The sequence below is a fragment of the Heteronotia binoei genome, chromosome 1, assembly GCF_032191835.1.
Source record: "Heteronotia binoei isolate CCM8104 ecotype False Entrance Well chromosome 1, APGP_CSIRO_Hbin_v1, whole genome shotgun sequence".
Lineage (NCBI taxonomy): Eukaryota > Metazoa > Chordata > Lepidosauria > Squamata > Gekkonidae > Heteronotia > Heteronotia binoei.
The window spans coordinates 42141615-42160708 of NC_083223.1; the positions used below are offsets into that span (position 1 = coordinate 42141615).

Genomic DNA, 19094 nt, shown 5'->3' on the forward strand with positions numbered 1-19094 from the left:
GACAAGAGTAGTCAACAAGATAAAGAGGGAGGAACCGAGGTGCATACTAATCATGCCGTGGTGGCCTCGGCAGAACTGACTTCTGATTGTGCTCCACCTAGTGCGGGGAGTTTTTCATCATTTTCTGGCAGAGTCAGACCCTCTTTCGGCCCAGGAAAGGCAGGTGTTTCACCACAGTGTACCTCACCTAAAGTTGACAGCGTGGTTCATCAATCCTGCGAATTTTTGAGTAGGGTCCATCACATTTTCCTGAATAGTCGGAAGTTGTCTACCCATATTTCCTATGAAAGGAAATGGGAAAGATTTGTCCAGTTTTTGCCTGACACTGCAATCTCACCCCAACAGGTGGGGTTACCTGTAATTTTTGATTTTCTTTTGTCTCTGATGCTGATCTTTCCTTTTTTTTCTGTGAAAGTTTATTTATCAGCTACATGAGCTCAACATGAGTCGGTTGAGGGGCATTCGGTGTTTGCTCATCCTCATTCAAAGCAATTCCTGAAGGGACTAATCAGGTTGCATCATCCGTCTAGATCACCCCCACAGTTGTGGGATTTGCCGTTAGTTTTGGATAGGTTGACCAGCCGCCCTTTTGAACCAATGACAACCTGTTCCTTACAGCTCCTATCCTGGAAGACTGCATTTCTGGTGGCGATTACATCAGCACGCCGGGTGGGGGAGCTCATGGCTACGCGTTGTGACCATCCATACTTAGTGTTTCACGAGTCCGGAGTTTCGTTGGCTCCTGATGTCTCGTTTCTCCCTAAGGTGGTTTCCCAGTTTCACCTTAAGTTGGCAGTTTGGTTACCTATGTTTTACCCTATACCTACTTTGGATGAGGAGCGTCGGTTGCACGCCTTGGATGTTAAGCGTGTGTTACTTTTTTATCTGAGTCGCTCTAAGAGCTTTCATCAGGACCAGCATCTCTTTGTGTCCTATGCTACTCCTAAGTTGGGTTCTAGAATTTTGTCTTAATGAAACTATTAAATTGTGCTACTTGCTGGCAAAGAAGCCATTGCCTGGACACATTCGTGGACACTGTACTAGGGCGATGGCGATGTCAGTGGCATTCCTGAAGGGTGTTTCCTTGATGGACGTTTGCAAGGCTGCCACTTGGTCCTCTCCACATGCTTTCATGAAGCATTATGCTCTGGATGTGCATGCTCAGGAGAGGACTCGTTTGGGAGCTGTGGTGCTGCAAGCTGCCTCTTATGGTTGACCGTCTGCTCCTGCCTCCAGGTATGTCTGGCTTGCTAATCTCCTATGAGTGTGAAGCACAGAGACCATGAAGAAGATAGACAGATTGCTTACCTGTAACTGTAGATCTTCGAATGGTCATCTATGCATTCACACTATCCGCCCTCCTTTTCCACTGCTGACAGTCTCCCTATTTTAGGGGCTTCCAGCGGTCAGGAAGGAACTGGCGGGATCCTCGTGCTGGCTCTGGTGAGCATGCGTGCTGGGGTTCCTGCGCATGCTCACTAGGTGCTGAGTGCGAAAAATCCAATTCAGGGATCGGCACAGGCGCTTTATCCCATGAGTGTGAATGCATAGTTGACCATGCGAAGATCTACAGTTACAGGTCTTTTTGCTTCCACGTAACCTGTGAATGGCAGATCCCATCTCAATCTGAGATCGGGAACCCAAAACCTTCTCGCTATCCCCGGGCCAAAAGAAGCCCGCCTAAAATCCACCAGGGATAGGGCCTTCTCTGTTACGGCCCCTGCATGGTGGAATCAGCTGCCGGAGGAAGTGAGGGCCCTGCGGGACCTTGTTCGGTTCCGCAGGGCCTGTAAGACAACTCTCTTCCGGCTAGCCCACACCTAACTGATGAGAAACTAAGCGTAGCTTTACCAGACTCCTGTTATATATTCTGCTGTGATGTTTAATGTTTCTAAGGTTTTAAATGTTTTAAATTTTTTAAATGCTTATATATTTAAATGTTAGTCTAATTTTATGTTTGACTCTTTGTTGTAAGCCGCCCTGAGCCACTTCATGGGAAGGGCGGGATATAAATCCTAAATAAAATAAATAAATAAATAAATAAATCTATGGATGATATTTATTGCTCATCATTACCCAGACTACCTATAACAGGATATTAGGATCATAATAGGCAACTCTTTGTTTAATTTGGGTGCATAAGTAGCTTTTATTTTGTTTTAGCACTGTAAGCAGTTTTATCTTTTTCATAGTTTCCAAATGTAATGTTTAATTCTTGCTAAAGTGGCCTTGGCAGAAGATAGTGTGAATAACCCTTCAGTGTGCGTTAGACTATTGATCTGTCAGGACAACTAAAAATGCTTGGAAATTGCTACAGGTATTTCCACATGGTTCCCTTTTGACTGTTCTTTTGTGACTTCTAGGTTCACTACAAAACACCTGAATGATGAATCAACTTCAAGACAAGTTCGAGCAATGCTTCAGTAGTGCCCTCTTTGGACAAGTGGACTTTTGTATCATTTAGACAAGATGTTTGTTTACATAATTTAATAGTGTGTGGTGTTTAAATACATATGTGTATTTACATAACATAACAACTGTTGCTACAGTATGTGGACTTGTATTAATAAAGTGGCTGACTCTGTATGGCAGAGCATCAGTTTATGCTATTCTTACTCTTCAACAATTTAAAAAGGTACCTTAATTTGAATGTGTAAATGACATAATTGTCTATGTGCCTTGAGTTTTTTTAATGCTTTTGTGAATGTATGCAGTAAATTTGTTTTTGTTGTGGTGATCTCTGAGCAGTTCCACATATGAGAATGTACCTGAGAAGACTTTGATATGGAAACTTCTGTGGTTCTGAAAAGAAGTCTCCTGTTCTCCCTTCAGCTGGGCTATTGGGTACAGGAGTGGTAGAGTGGAATGAGTGTATCACAACCAGTGGAGCTAACCAGTGCGCTTCCCTGTGAACTCAGCCTGGTTCTCATTGCATCTGAACAGGCACGCTCTGGTTTGAAGAAGAAGAAGAATTGCAGATTTATACCCACCCTCCTCCCTGAATCAGAGACTCAGAGCAGCTTACAATCTCCTATATCTTCTCCCCCCACAATACACCCTGTGAGGTGGGTGGTGCTGAGAAGGCTCTCACAGCAGCTGCCCTTTCAAGGACAACCTCTGCCAGAGCTTTGGCTAACTCAAGGCCATTCCAGCCAGGTGCAAGTGGAGGAGTGGGGAATCAAACCCGGTTCTCCCAGATAAAAGTCCACACACTTAACCACTACACCAATTTGGTGTAGTGTGGTTAAATGTGTTTGCTGTTTCTTTGCCAATCCAGATTGAGAACTGAGGAATGCACAAGCCATGAGTTGGCTCCAGTTATTTGTTAGCAGAAGGGTCTGACAACCACAGATCTTCCCTGTTTTCTACTCTACCCCAGCAGTTCTGTTTAACACCAGGGAAATTTATACCTGGCATTGCCCTGTATATATACCCTGTGTGGGGTAATAGCAGCTCAGGTTGGGAGGCTTCTGTGAAGGGTGGGAAGGGGGCAGAATCACTGTTTGTGCAGTGAAAGAAGGAAGCCATTAAGTAATAGTGGCACATGGGCAGATGAAGGACCATGTGAGCAAGACTGAAGCTCCGTCCCAGTTGTTTCTGTAATGCTAAGCCATGGTCTCTGCAGCATATCTGAAAAAAGCCTTAGTAGTTTTTTAACATTCCTTTTTTAAAAAAATTAGTTCCTGCGGAGGAATTCCTCAAGTCTCCCCCTTCAGACTTCAGGTGGGGGGGCGGTGTTTCCCCTGAGTCCTGAATGTGCATAAATGATTGTTTAGTAACAGTTTTAATTCTTTCTGTGGTTTTTATGTCTGCTTAGATTGCCTTTTGGCAGACAGGTGGAGTGTAAATTATGGAAATAAATATGTGAAACTGCACAGAGGACCAATCAGATGTCAGCAACTTAGCTGTATATATATTTGCCTGATTTTTATATGCCTTGGAGCACGCTGGCAGCACCGAGTGGCTTTGTGTGTGTGCATTTTCTTGGCTTCTCTCTTAGTGCTTTTCCTGACTTTGCAGAGAGCTGTGTGCATGCTGATGGAAGATACCACTATATATATTTTTTTCAGGTACAGCATTGGATTTAGCCCAGGCCTAGCTTATACTGTGTATAACTCTCAGTGGAGCCAACAGGGGATCCCCAAGGTGCTATGAATTTTTGGTCCTGTTTTTAAGGTTCATTAGCAGGCATTCCAGATCCATTGAGGCTCACTTTGAGCTACTGTAACATAACATCTTGATATTATTGTTTGCTGTTATGATGCATTTCAATGCCCTGAGCTTCCCTGAACAGAGCAGGGAACCACGTGGCAGGTCAAAAAGTGTTAATATTTTTGTCTACTTTTTAGTTACCATTTTGGAGTGATTAAAAGATGAAACTCCCGATGTCCTCATGTGGTATGATTGCTGCTGAGTAAAAGAATTACATGGAGTGCAGAACCACATGGGAAGCTTCCAAGGAGCTGAGTGGCTCGGTAAGATTCTGGCCAAAGCAGAGCAAATTTCTTTTGGGGAGTGACACAGTATTTAAGTCAAAACCACCTTGTTTGTTGTGTTGATGGGAAACTACTCTGATAACTATTCCCATGAGATTAATTTTTCTCAGAAGCAACCATACTGCCTTGAATGTTTGTAATAGATTTGTAATTCGCAAATATGTGAATAAATTAATATGGCGTGTCTTTGCCATAGCATGTGGAGGTATATTGCTAAGGAGAAATGTGGTATCTCTGTTCATATGTGCCATTTCTTTCTTAGTGGTGGGGGAAACTTGTGGAGAGAAGATGAGTACCATAACTACATGTGAAGCCACCCTTCACAAAATGTCCAAGATTGTACACTGCCTGGCAGAAGATGGCTTGCAGTGGACTGTGGTTGCTAAATATCCACCAACAGCAGGGGACCCACAAGACTCACAAGAGGATCCTATCCTCCCCCCACCCACCCACTTGCTCACCTGTTTGCCTTTATGGGTTATGGAGAACCCCTGCCCCCTCCCTCATCTTAGCCAACCCACTCATCCCCCTGCTTTCCACTGCTCTGCCTTCCTAACCACCCATCCCTCTCCTTCCCACTCTCTCCACCTGCCTATCCTCCTCCTCCCCACTGTTCTACCCAACTGCCCATTCCCCTCTCCCACAGCTCTGTGGGGAGTGGTGGTGGCTGCCACTCTCCACCACTTCCCTGCCCACTTGCAGTGCTGTATGTGGCTCACACGGCAGCTCGCCTTCCTCTGTCTCCCATGGCAGGCCATGTTTGGAGAGACTGAACATATATCTCAATTTTTTTTTAACTTTCAGGATTTTTCTGCAAACCTGAGAGTTTCACATACCCACCCACCATTAATTGGTTTTTTTTCTCTATATATGTGGCCTGATCCACAGATGAGGGCATGTTGAGAATTAGATATATGACTAATATAAGAACAAAGTTCTTACCTCTGTTTTAAAAAAATAAACAGGTTTTCTTCTGCTCAGGAACAAGAGGCAGCTTTCATTGCCCATACCTTGCGCAGCTTTGACTCTCTTGAATTTTGTGTATTATGTGGCATGTCAGGTGTGGCATTTTGCAATATTGAAATTGTAGGTAGTTAGAGAATAATAAAGGGTGAGAACTGAAGAGACATAAAAAGGAGTCCCATTGTGTGGGAAATAAGCTGTATGTAAGTATGCCATTCAATCCCTTTAACTGCTGTGTTCAACAGTTGGCCACTGTGTGAAACCTGAGAGTTGCGTTTCAGTTCTTGGCTGACCAGAGTTACCAAATGTGACACTTCCAAGAAGCAAGATCCTTCACTGAATTTGTGTTGTTTCCCACTGGAGTTCTTTTGAATGTGTCTTCTGAGTGATATGCAGCAGCTGTGGTTAACTTAAGAGATTTTTCAGAACTATATGCTAGTTGTTTTTGTGTGTAAGGTTTGGCATTTATATATTTAGACCCTGTAGAGATGGCAGCACAGCCATTTCTCGGGGGGAGGGGGCAGGTTGGCCTGAATTAGTCATGCTGGCTAGAGTGCACATCCATGACTTCGTGCAAAGTTGGGTCCATAATGTTTTAGAGAAGTAAGGCACTCTAGACTAGGAATCCTCTTCTAGAAGCCAGATGTTTTGGAGTGTTTGTACTGATGTCAGTTTGATTTCATGTAGAATATTTGGGATATAATCTTTTTGGGCCTTTCTGTATGCTGTTTGAGGCAGAGATAGCTTTCTATTTTTCTATCTGTGATAGGAGTTAGCACTATGCAGCTTTTGTTTGACTAGGAGCCTTTTCTGGAATAATAATAATTATCATTATTATTGCTAGTGTTGCTTACTGCTGACCCTGCATGACATGATGCGCTCTTTGATGTAAAGCAAAGTATTTGGTCAGCCATCCTTGGGTTCTTTCACAGGCTCTTAATTTTCAGAGGAACCATTCCTCACATGTAGTATTTTATATGTAAGATAATGAGATGGATGTATACAGATATACCAAAAAAAGGAAAAAAAGAAAACCCCCTCCAGGAGCTATAGTGTATTCTCCCCCAGTGGGGTGGCCCTGGCTTCAAAAGGCAAATGACAAAGAGTGGTGAATGGAATGTTCCTCTCCTAGGAGGAAATCCCATTGAATACATGAGACTGGATCCTGAGTAGACTCACTTAGGGTAGCTCCCTTATTCAGTTGAGTGTTTTGCCTCTTCCCCTTCCCCTCTCCACCAATGTTTTCATTGTTCAAGTTGGGTTATTTGGCCTTTTTAAACTTTAAAGTGCTGCAGGCATGTTTGTTGAATAAATCATACATTCATCCTTTGTTTTTACAGAAAGCACAACAAGGTTTAAAATACTTGAAAAACAGCTCTCGGGGAGGGGGGCAGTGAGGCACGATCAGAGCATTTCTGTCCGGTCAGAGCAGTATACAGAGTTGGATCCTGCTGCATAGATGTAGCACACTGTTTTTCTTTCACAAAAATTTGGGAAAGAAGTTAGTATTGCTTGAATAAAATACAGGTAGTGCCCCTCCCCAGTGGGCTTGCAACTCAAATGGTGTAGACACTCAAATTTCCATTTTTGTTTTCACATGGAAATTCACTTTCTGCATGAATCAATATACACGCATATATGTGGTGTTGATTTTTCTTACAAATAAGTGCTTGGTCAGATACTTTCTGTCTTCAGAATTAAAGTTTTAACAAGGGAGTTCTGTTTATAAAAGTCTAAAGAAGAGAGTAATTTCCCTTCTGTATAATAAAAAAGTTCAAAAATCTGTTATGTGGTTTCACTATTCATACACTTCAATGCCTACTTAAAATGTTTGTATAGAGGTTTCAAAGGAAGGTTTTTTTAATTGTTCTCTAAATAACTACTTGGATTGTCTTTTGTTGCTATACTAAAATGTTGGAATTTAAAGATGTAAAACTGACAATATACAAATGAAATAGAGGCAAATAAATTGCAACACTAATTCAAACTTTGTTAAAGTGAAAGGAACCATCTTTCTGAAGAGATCCCACTCAGAATTGTGCTGTTGTAATTATTTATTTCTAAGCTGCTGTTTTACAGCAGTTTACAATACTAACAATTAAAATGTCAAATGAGCTTTTAAATTAAAATGTCAAATTGGGGAGGGACGGTGGCTCAGTGGTAGAGCATCTGCTTGGGAAGCAGAAGGTCCCAGGTTCAATCCCTGGCATCTCCAAAAAAGGGTCCAGGCAAATAGGTGTGAAAAACCTCAGCTTGAGACCCTGGAGAGCCGCTGCCAGTCTGAGAAGACAATACTGACTTTGATGGACCAAAGGTCTGATTCAGTATAAGGCAGCTTCATATGTTCATATGAGCTGGAGCATTAAAATTACAGGAAGGCAACAGACTCTTTAGGTTAGCTGAATTTGTACTGACATATAATTCAGCACACATTAAATCCTTTCTGTGATCCAGTTCCATCTGAATTGTTTTGGCTGCCAAAAACAGAATGCAAAGGGAAAACAATCTGAAACTCTTCCAGCACTATTATTGCGGATCAAATTTGACTTCTTCCTGTTGCGCGCTCATCGCTGGTGTGAACACTGAGGGATTCATAATGGCCATGATCATTCACAAGGGGAGTAAGGTTCTCCATGTTTTCCTTGGTATTTCCCCTGTGCTCACCAGTCTTCCTCCCCACTTCGCCTGGGGGCTTTTTGCGGGCTTACAAAAAAGAAAATTAGTAGTAGCAATATCTCTGTAATCTTCCAGCAGTGTAGCAACAACTAGGTTTTTAAAAAGCCAGCCAGTGCTGGTAGAGAGTAGTGAAGGGTACAGAGGGAAAAGGTCACCATTGTAGGTGAGGAAGTCCAAAACTGCATCTACCCATCCTCATAATGACCAAACTGTCTTCCCAGAAAGATCATGTCAAAACTGGTTTTTTGGGGAAAAAATACAGCAAGGCAGGGGAAAATGTGAAAGGAGGATAACTGCACAAAATTCTCTGAAAGCTGGGGCAGGCGGGTTACCATTTTAACAGAAATTTGGAGTGAGATGTCCATGTGAAAGCAACCAAAAATGGTCTTACAAGTGTCCTTTTCTATTTGCATGGTAGAGGGGATTGTACCTCCCTGGTTCTGGATCTGTATAGTATCTCATGGTAAATTCCACATTGAAATAAGGACTTGGCCTGTTCTTTTAAGCCTGATCTGTGTGATCCTTGCACTAGGAAAGGATAACTAATACACATTGCACAGATTGGGCCTTACATACAAAGCTCCATTTTGCACTATGGTATACAAGAATCAAAAGGATTCATATGTAGCAAGTGTGATCCTAGCATCCATCATGCAGAAGCTCTAGAACTATGTGGGACCTAGGCTTTAGATAGCTTGGCCGTGATTTAATGCTTGGCTCTTGGGACATTCAAGAGCCATAGTCTTGGGAAGAAGGGGTCAGAATGCCATGCTGTACTTCTTTTAAAATGTAAGGTACATAGGGGACCTTGTGGTTAAAAGGCAGGATACTGTTGTCATCCTTCCATGCACCAGCTAGCTGTTACCTTTATACCCTGCAGATTTTGATGTAGTGAAAGAATCCCAAGGCCCAGCTGACTAACTAATCCTTGAGAATCATAGAGTTGGAAGGGACCTCCAGGGTCATCTAGTTAAATGTCCCCAGTTGTCATAAAAGCAATATAGATCAGCTGTTTTTAATGTGGGGGTTAGAAAACTGACCAGTTAAGACATCTGAAAATAGCTTTATTTTCATGAGGTCACTTTCCAAACTCATCATCTCTGCAAGCACTTCTGTCATGTAAGCCTGCTTTGCTAGTCATGGCTCAAGATGTGCTGGAAAAAATTTTGGGGAAAGCCTCTCCCCCCCCCCCACGGGCCATTTTTTAAAAATCCAATAGAAAAAAATGAAAATTTGGGGGAGTGCTAAAAAAAAAATTTCCCCAAAAGATTTAAATGTTTTTAAAGGCAAGGTAGGCATGTGTAGCTCTTAAAGCGAGGGTGCATTTCTGAACCTAGAACATTACCTGACCTTCATGAAGGGAGCATTCAGGGCTTTTTTCAGCTGTTGTGTACCTTTTGTTGTCCCTTTGACTTGACTTGTAGTTTACCATTTCATGTCTCCCTCAACCACTGTGACACGTGTACCCACAGACTGGGTAAAAAGCAGCTTATTGTCATAGTTTGCAGGAGGGATAAAGATCAGAAGAAGGTGGAGCAGAAACTGAACCAAACCCTCAGAGGAAAATGGAAAGTTTCATTGAGAAGTTAGCTTTTTCTATCTAGATAGCTAAAATTAAAGGCACATGGGGAGAACATAGAGCGGGAGTGTCAAATGTCTGACCCACGGACTAAATCTGGCCCACACAGAGCTTTATCAGGTCTGCAGCTGTTGTCTTCTCCTGTCCTCACCCTTTGAAGCTCCAGGGCTGCTCAAGTTCCCAGTTCCTCCTGCCTTGTCTGCTTAGACTAGCAGCAGCTCTCCAGGGTCTCTGGTTAGAGTTCTTCTGGGCTTGCAAAGTGGCAAAGAAAATGCAGAACAAATTTTCCATTAACGTCTCTGCACCCAGATAGATAGGGCCTGGAGACCTTAATGGAAAATAGATTCCACATTTTTCTTGCAACGTTGTCCTGCAGTGTGTTTCAATAGTGGAGCTCAGTTTCACTTTCCAGCATTCCTATGGCCAGCTGAAGCCGTTGCTTCCTGGAGTTGCTTCCTGGAGTTTTGTCCTTTTGAGCCAGCTTGACTCTGCTGAATGGACATGAGAACTGGTGCCTAGTGAGTTCTTTCACCTGGTAACCCACAGCTAAAGCAGGATATTACACTGGAGAGTCATTGCTAGTCTGAGTAGACCTGGGTTGGGGGAGAGAAGTTGCAATGCCCAGCCATTTCATATTTTCCTAGGCTCAGAGCATTTTATATTTTTTAGGTTTTACTGTGGCCCTTGTGCTTTTTCTTGATGTTTTATTTTTAAAAATTATATTGCCAAATCACACTATTCGCCCACCTTTGCATTTTAAACATATTGCAAGAGTTTCAAACATTATATTTTAAGTAAAAAATATATTCAATGGTGTTCGTCTGTGTCCTTTTTAAAGTACATATCTCTGCTACCTGGCAGCATATTGTATTACACACATGTTCTGACCCCACGAAGTCCCATTTTTGTCAGATCTGTCCTTCAACAAATGAGTTCGACATGGGGTGCATCAGCTTGCAATTTCATCTCAAGTACTGGGTATATTCACAATTTTCCGTATACAAAACTAACGCATTAATAACTTAAATTTTATAAATATATCAAATATTGTACTTTTGTATGCTAAGTTATCAAAGAAGCATTTTATGTGGTTAAAGCAGTAATATTAGTTTGATAGGACAGTATGTGTTGCATATGTTTGATAGGACAATATGTATTGCATGTTTCCATTTTTCCTGAAATTTCAAAAAAAAAATATTAAAAAACCTGGGGAGGGATTTTCCCCCTGTAGCTTCAAAATTTCTGGAAATTTTACATCGCTAGTCATGGCTTAATGTTTTGATAAATCTGCAAGAGCTATGGCTCAGTGGTAGGTCTGCCTTGCATGCAGAGGTCCCAGGTTCAATCTCTAGAATCTCCAGTTTTAAGAAGAATCAGGTATCAGGTGACGTGAAGGCCCTTTGCCTGAGACCCTGGAGAGCCAGAGCCCATCATAGTAGACAACAATGTCCTCAGTAGACCAGTGGTCATGCTTGAGAAAAGGCAGCTGTGTCAATCTGATTAGTCTCTTAATGCAATTAAGAGACCTAACACAGGCTAGGTTTGCAGAAATCACTGCTTTAGGAAACTGTATATTATTATCACTGGATCTGCAAAACATGTGCAGTCCCACTGTCATTTCCCAGCAATATCTTGCTGTGGGCTGCTCTGTATAAAATGCCGTATGCAAGATATCCCATGTCACTATTAACCTGGCTTGTCTGTTCCACATCAAGTTTCACCCCCCTCCCTTCCCCTTCTTTTCTTTTAGCTGAATCCTCTCAACCACCTCAAAGCTTTGGTCACTTTCACATTTCTTTCTTAGAAACCAGAACAAAACAGTCATTTTGCCATTTGTTTTTGCTTCAATTTAGACCTTTTCCAGTCTTTTGTGGCAAGAGAGAGGGGAACGCAAGGAAAGTCCCACTCTGTTGTCTTGCATTTCAGCCGATGGTAATGTTTATTTGCTCAAGGCAGGGAAGGAACTGGTGGAAGAAAAAAGGAACATGTCAAAAATGAATAATAAAATGGTATATAAACAGGAGCAGATTTACTGTGATATGTCTCTCCCCCCCCCCCCCCAACTTGATAATGTTTCCCAAATGTGTCAGTTGGATCCAGAGCCAAGTTGACTGGTCAGGTTTTTTAATGTGCTATTTTTAATTTGACTGCTTAAGAAACTTTACATCATCCAGGAGGAATTCCCTCCTACTGCATAGCTGTATCTAGTTATTTGTACTTAAAATTCATCTTAATATCGGCTCATATGAAACATGTGTTACCGCAGAGGCAGATACGGGTGGGTACAACAGCCAGAGCTTGCAAGGAAACCTCTACTTCTGTTTTGGTTTGGGTTCCTCCCCTCCCCTTTCCCCCCTGAAGGAATATGTTTTCCTTTGAGGTCACCTCACTGTTTGATATTGTAGACTCTAAGGTCTGTCTGTTCAGTAAACTTTCCTTGCCCTTTATGCAGTGAAATCAGGCTGTGAAATGGGAATACAAACAACCTAGAGAACGAAAGTGATGAAAGTGAAGAGACATTGGGGGGCGGGGGGCATCCACACAAACGTATCCTGGCCACTGCTGTGTAATTCAAGGGGTTTCACAAAATAACATAGTGTTGCTCTTTTTGTTGCTCTGCTATATAATGCAATATTTTGTTACTCTGCTACATCAACAAAAGAGCATTTTTAATGCAGTTATTCCAGAGTACCAAAGAGAAGGGCAGACTTCAAAATGTCATAAATATGATGGCCATCCTGTCTGTTGTATTTTTATACCACCCCTCATTCAAGTTGGCATACATTGTTCTCTGATGTATTCTCACAGCAACCCTGTGAGGTAGTTCAGGCTGATGGAGAGAATCTGACCCAAGGTCACCCAATGAGCTTCATGGCTGAGTGGGAATTTGAATCCAAGTTTTTCAAGTCTTTGTCTGACCCAAACTGCAACATTTCACTGAAGAGAAAGTGACAATAAGCATGCTATGAAATGTAAGATTAGAGTTGTCCTGAATTGAATAATGATTTATCTCCCTCTTTTGCCAGTCTGTTTTTTCTCCCTGGCTGACTGACTGCTTGCAGCTCCCTTGAGACCTCCTTTCCCCCTAACTTGCTCATTTGCTGCCTGGAGCAAAGGTGAGCCTGTCCTCATTGGCCTCTCTTATTGCTTTAAGGCAAGCCTAAGGAGGGTATTAGGTCTTGTCCCAGTTTTTTGGCAATCACCAGACGATGAGCTTTCCCTCAAGATTTAGAAAGCAAATAGCCCAGCCTTGTCTTTCCATTTTTTTTTGCCCCATAATTGCCCTCACATCTGGCAGGTGAGGACTCTGTTGTTGGTGCCAAGCTAAGTGACGGGCAGTGTTCCTGCCATAGCTAGAACTAGAGCATTTATTCTAGAAAGTTCCCCAGAATCTTTTTTAGTAAGCAGGAATTCTTCAACAGAAGTAAGCTCGTAGGATTTTTTTTACTATATACGTAGTTCTTCCAGATTTTAATGTGGTTGGATTGTCACTATGACAAAACCCATAGACCCTTGAAGAATTGTGGAAAAGAGTAAATTGCAGATCTTCCAGCCTCAGCATCACCTCCCCCTTTCTGGACTCTAAAAGCTCTCATGCACTTGAGCAGGTTCACTCAATTGACTCTCAGCTGTGCTCCACATGCCACACCTCCTAAAATGTGCTCAGTTCTCCTCAAGCCACTTTTCTTTTGGTTCATTGCCATACTTTTATCCACAGCTGCAGAGTCTCCCGAGAATGTGGAAATCCTTACTTTGTCTGTGGGTGGTCAGGTTTTGCTGCTTTCATTTGTTGTACAAGCAGCTGTTAGGAGTAAATGATTGCATTGCTGTGCATTGAACACATGAAGCTGCCTTATACAGAATCAGGCCCTTGGTCTATTGAAGTCAGTGTTGTCTATTTAGACTGGCAGCAGCTCTCCAGGGTCTCTGGTTTGAGGTCTTTCACATCATCTGCTACCTCATCCTCCAAATTAGAGATCCCAGGGATTGAACCAGGGACCTTCTGCTCTACCACCAAACCACAACCCCTCCATGTTATTTTCTTCACTGAGAAACAGTATTCTAACATGTTTATTTTGACATATAAAATGGGGAAGGTGTTGTCATTTTGTTTTATTTTTGGCAGGAGTTAACATACAACAGGCACATACATTATTGTTTTTTTTAAAGCAAAAACTCTGAATAAAGAATGTATATTGAGAAATAATTATCTTTATTTTATTTTTAAAAATACAGAACACCTTCCCCTATCAAAAAGGGAGGAAATCTTATAAAAAATGCATTACCAGTTTGAATACCAGTGCAAACATCACTGCTATCAATGTGTGTTAGCTGTAAGGACAGAGAAAATGGAATAAGCCACCTACTTCTGTAACACAAATAGAATGATGTGCCAAAAATGCTGTAGGAATATGTGGATGAATAGAAGAACCCATCTTCATTCTGTAGCAACAGGACAAGTCAGTAACTAGGGGTGTCGCTACAGCAACCCACAGAATATGCAAAGCAAGCCACAGTCATTGCTATTCAGCCTTTAGGCAGACATTTAAAGAAGTGAGCAAAGTCCCCCGTGTAGTAAGCAGTCTGTCTCCATTTATATTGATGCAGAAATGTTTCCTTGACGGTAGAAGAAAGAGACAAATGAAATGTATCTGTACACAATGTCATTATTAGCATCTGCTGGGAAGTGAGGGATCCTCATGGCTCTTAGCAAACCTTGATTGTCTTTGTCCTCTAGTTCAAGGAACCAGTTATGCACTTTGTCTGCTAGCACTCATCAGGTCAACTGAGACACCCTTCCTATAGCTAAGAGATAATGCTATATCGTAACCAATAGTTCGAGGATACTGCTGCCAAATCCATGTTGTCAACTTAAGTCTTTATCAATATAATATCATCATTTCATCTTCAAGCTTTATCATCGCTATGGTTGCGCCGCGGCTGCAGCCAGACAACAAGTTTGACACAATCTGGCCACACCTCTAATTTATCTGGTGTTAGTTGTTCCAGAGAGATTTGTCCAAACATGCCACCCTTAACCCACCTCAGATTGTTGCTATGCAGTAACCATGAAGTGGGTGGTCAGGTGGCATCCTTCCTGCCACCTCTGACGAGCGCGGTGTTTCCCTTGAGAGTACATATAGTATGCGATGCCCAACACCCAGAGGGAGGTGAAGCAGAATAGCATCCAAGACCTGTGCTGCATTCTCCTGCCCACGCAGTGCTGCTGCAGTGGCATCAAGCCACTGACAGGCCAGCAGGAAATGGGCAGCAGGCGCTGCCACCTCACTGACCAATCACCAGCAGCCCAGCCCCACGTAGGGCAGGGCCAGATGCATCACACTAAGCCTCTTGGGGTCCCTCCCATTCACACCTGGTGCTTAAGCTTCAGGACAGCTGGGGGCTCCGCCGGACACTACGTGAATGCGCAGTGAAATTCTGGTACCGGCCACCAGTGGAACGTGTTAGGGTTTAGAGATACCTTTAGCAGAGTTGTGTGGAGAGAACCACAGATAAACAGCCAGGCAGATGGTTTAGCTTAAGAATAAAGTAGTTTACTTTTACTATGAGGAAAAGGGTTACTGGGATTTCTAGAAAACAAAAGAAGGATTCATTATCCTATCTAGTCTCTAGACTGCATCTCGACTCTCTTGAGTCCAAACTCTAACTGCATGGAGATCTGAGGGCTTTACACAAAGGGCAATAAAAACTGACCAAATGGTTTCCCCCAGACCACCTCCCAAATATATGGATTAGCCTATTAGGGCTTTGCTTCAATGGTCACTATACATATTGACACCTAGCCTGAGCGGGAAGTACGTGCAAACATTCTCATTGGCTATACCTCTCACTGGCTAAACATCAGCATACATATACATTCATTTAATTAACTCATGACAACAGGAAGTGAAGTTGCAATAGAAACCCAACAATCCCCTTCTCAAGTTCACGAACTGAAGTCATGAAGTTTCAGCTTCTCTCTCAGGTGCTCAAACTTCTTGGTGAGTGGCTTGGTCAGGATGTCAGCAATCATTTCTTCTGAAGGACAAAACTTTACTTCAATCATTCCTTGTTGCTGCAACACCCTCACCTTGTGGTATCGTACAGAAATGTGCTTGGTCTTGCCTTTGACACTTTCACTCTTGATAAAACTTAGGCAAGGTGTGTTATCTTCAAACAGGGTTACTGGAATAGGCTCTTCTGTTCCAAAGTCTCTCAGCAGGTGTAGGATCCATTCAAGCTCATTGCAGGCACCTGCTGCAGAATCAAACTCAGCTTCCATTGAGGACATAGCTACTATACTCTGCTTGCGACTTGTCCAGTTGATCAGGTTGCTTCCGTAGAAAAACAGATGCCCACTAACTGATTTGCGTTCAGTAGTGTCTTCGGCCCAATCAGCGTCCATGTATCCAACCAATCTTGGGTCGTCATCAGCTGTGATCTTCAGTTTCAGATCAGCTGTCCCAATAAGATGCTTAACAAGTCTCTTCACTGCATTCCAATCATGATGATTAGGTGAGCTTGTCTTTCTGCTCAAGATTCCAACGGCTGCACTTATGTCAGGTCGGATGAGTTGAGCTAGATACAAAAGTTTCCCAATGGTCTCTCTGTACAGACGATTGTCCTTTAGAGGCACGCCATCTTCCAGCTTGAGGTAAGATGGGTCAAGTGGGAAACTTGCTCTCTTGACATTTTCCAGGCTCAGTGCCTTAGCAAGACTGAGAATTTTGGTTCTTTGACTCAGAAGAAAACCTCCATTCTCTGTCCTTTCTATCTGTATTCCAAGATAGTGGTTCAAAGTTCCAAAACGTTTTACTTCCACTTCTGCATTCAGCTTGTCAACTATCTCTTGCACATCAGATTAACATTGACAGCATAACAACAGTCCATCAGTTGACATCAGTACATACTGGCATTTATCATTCTTCAGTTTGAAGAACAGGCTGGGTTCTACTTTCCCTTACTGGAACCCTTGCTTCTGCAGAAAAGCAGTTAGCACTTCACTCAGTCCTTTATGAGATAAATTTTCCTTGAGGTTTGCCTTTTCAGTCTCAAGGTGCTGCACATGCATTCCTTTCTGTGCTGCTATACTCAGTAGGGTTCTGAGAGTGGCATACTTTACAATCAGCTCCCTTGGGATTTTCGCATTGTCTGAGGATTCTTCTGCAGTTTGCAGAACATTACAAAGTCCATATCTGGCAGGTGGTACACCCTAGTTGCTCCTCTGAGATTGCCTCACAGTACTGCCTGTCTCCCCTTCTGGCCCAGCTTGATCTGCCTCCCCTTCTGCTTCTGGGGTGCTTTCTGGCCTACCTTGAGGGTCGGCGCTATTGGCAGTCAGCCAATCGGCCATTTCAGTGAGAGACATTCCTGCATCAGCTTCCTGATCTTCCTGCACTGTGGGCTTTATTTTCTCAGGTATTAGGGGTACACTGCTCTCACAAATATGCACAGCATTGCATTCTTTAGATAACATAGTCTTTGCATTCATCACATCACCTTTTACAGTCTCTAGAGACTTCTCATTGTGCACTGGCTTTCTCTTGCCGAAGGGTGGCGCTGTGCCTTTCCCCTTCTCACATACATCACAAGCTTGCAGCTTTTGGCCACATCCTGCAAACTTTTCTTTGCATGTATTCAGTGACTTCTCAACAGATCTCACATTATAGATATGACCCACTTCTACAGGGTTCAGATAGTAAGCTCCATCAAATCTTTCTGCTTCAAAAATCACGTCACTCCCTGAGTGGGCAATGGTGCATTTTCTATCTTTAATCAAAAACACATTTCCTTGATCTGTTAATTTCATTGCAGAGATTAAATTCTGATCTGCTTGCTCAGAGTAAACACAGTCTTTCAACAACACATCAATCAGCTGCCCATCTTTTGAGTAGACGGAAAACTTCACGGCTCCAACCCCATCCGTTTGCAAAACATCACCATTAGCAAGTTTCAGAGTTCTCCGCTCACTTTCATCTAGACAAACAAACCATTGACGAAATCTGCATATATGTGTGGAAGACCCAGTATCCAGCAAAAAAGCTTTCTTTGCATAGTCATCAGCCCTTAACATGAACGAAACTTCAGCACCACGAGGCTTTTCCTTTGTCTGTGAGCCTTTGGCCCCCTGCTGAGGCACACCTCCTCCTCCTTTGTCTGAGAAGGCCGGGCCATCACCATTAGATCTGCCTTGCTTTGATTTACAAAATCTTGCTATGTGCCCTGGCCTCTGGCACCGGTGGCAGATCCTTTGATCTCTGCCCCCTCTCTCCTCCTTCGCAGCCAATGCTAGCATTTGGCTTGACATTTTAGAGAGTTTCCGTTTAACACTCAAATCTCTCAAATATGCAATCGTGAAATCAATATCAATCTCTTCTCTGGATTCAACTGGCGCCAAAATACTCTCATAGGATTCTGGAAACGAAGAGACAATGACTGTCTGCAGTTCCTCAGTGGAAACTGTACCTCCTGCTGATCTTAATTCAGCTACAAGAGCCAGAATTCTATCTAGGTGATCTGAGATATCATCCCCTGGGGCAAGACTGAGGGAGGCGTTTGCGCAGATACTGCCTCTGAATAAAGGTGTGTTGCCCGTACTTTGAATTCAAATTATTCCAAATCTCCTTTACGTGGTCACAATTAACAACAATGGCTGTCTCTTGGGATGAGAGAGAACTTAGAATTAGCAGCTTGGCTTTAAGCTCGTCTGTATCAAATTTATCTCTACGCTCTTGAGATAAATCCTCCGGAATTACATAGTCCAGCACATATTTTATCTGTTGCACACCCAGAGCACACTCAACTCCCATTTTCCATAAAAGGAAGTTATCCCTGCTCAGCTTTGGGATGCTTAACTTGGGGGAATTTTCCATATTGTATACAACCTGCTCTGGTGGCTGTAACATCATACTTTCCTCAGTGGAAGATGCTCTGGCAGAACTCACAGGCGCTTGCCTCTGTCTGGGTCTTCTTCTCCAATGGGACATCAAAGAGAATCCGTTCTTTGTTCCCAAGCAGCCAGCCAGCGACCACGAGTGATGGGGAAGGAATTCCTTCAGATGCAAATCCGTGAATAATAGACCTGAGCTCTTCTTTACCTTTCTTAGCTAATTGCCTTGGCTTATTGCGCGCAGCTATGAAGCTTACTGCGGTCCAAAACCTTTTGTTAGGGTTTAGAGATACCTTTAGCAGAGTTGTGTGGAAAGAACCACACATAAACAGCCAGGCAGATGGTTTAGCTTAAGAATAAAGTAGTTTACTTTTACTATGAGGAAAAGGGTTACTGGGATTTCTAGAAAACAAAAGAAGGATTCATTATCCTATCTAGTCTCTAGACTGCATCTTGACTCTCTTGAGTCCAATAACTGCATGGAGATCTG

At 42.8% G+C, this 19094-nt stretch overlaps 1 protein-coding gene across 1 annotated transcript in view; it reads left to right on the forward strand.

The window, feature by feature from the left end:
• CYRIA (CYFIP related Rac1 interactor A) overlaps positions 1 to 2737 on the forward strand; it is a 66587-nt gene extending 63850 nt beyond the window's left edge. Inside the window, exon 12 of the mRNA XM_060233669.1 lies at positions 2364 to 2737. Coding sequence (XP_060089652.1) covers positions 2364 to 2427 — 64 coding nt within the window. The 3' untranslated portion in view covers positions 2428 to 2737. The remainder of the gene's footprint in view (positions 1 to 2363) is intronic.
• Positions 2738 to 19094: the final 16357 nt, after the last annotated feature.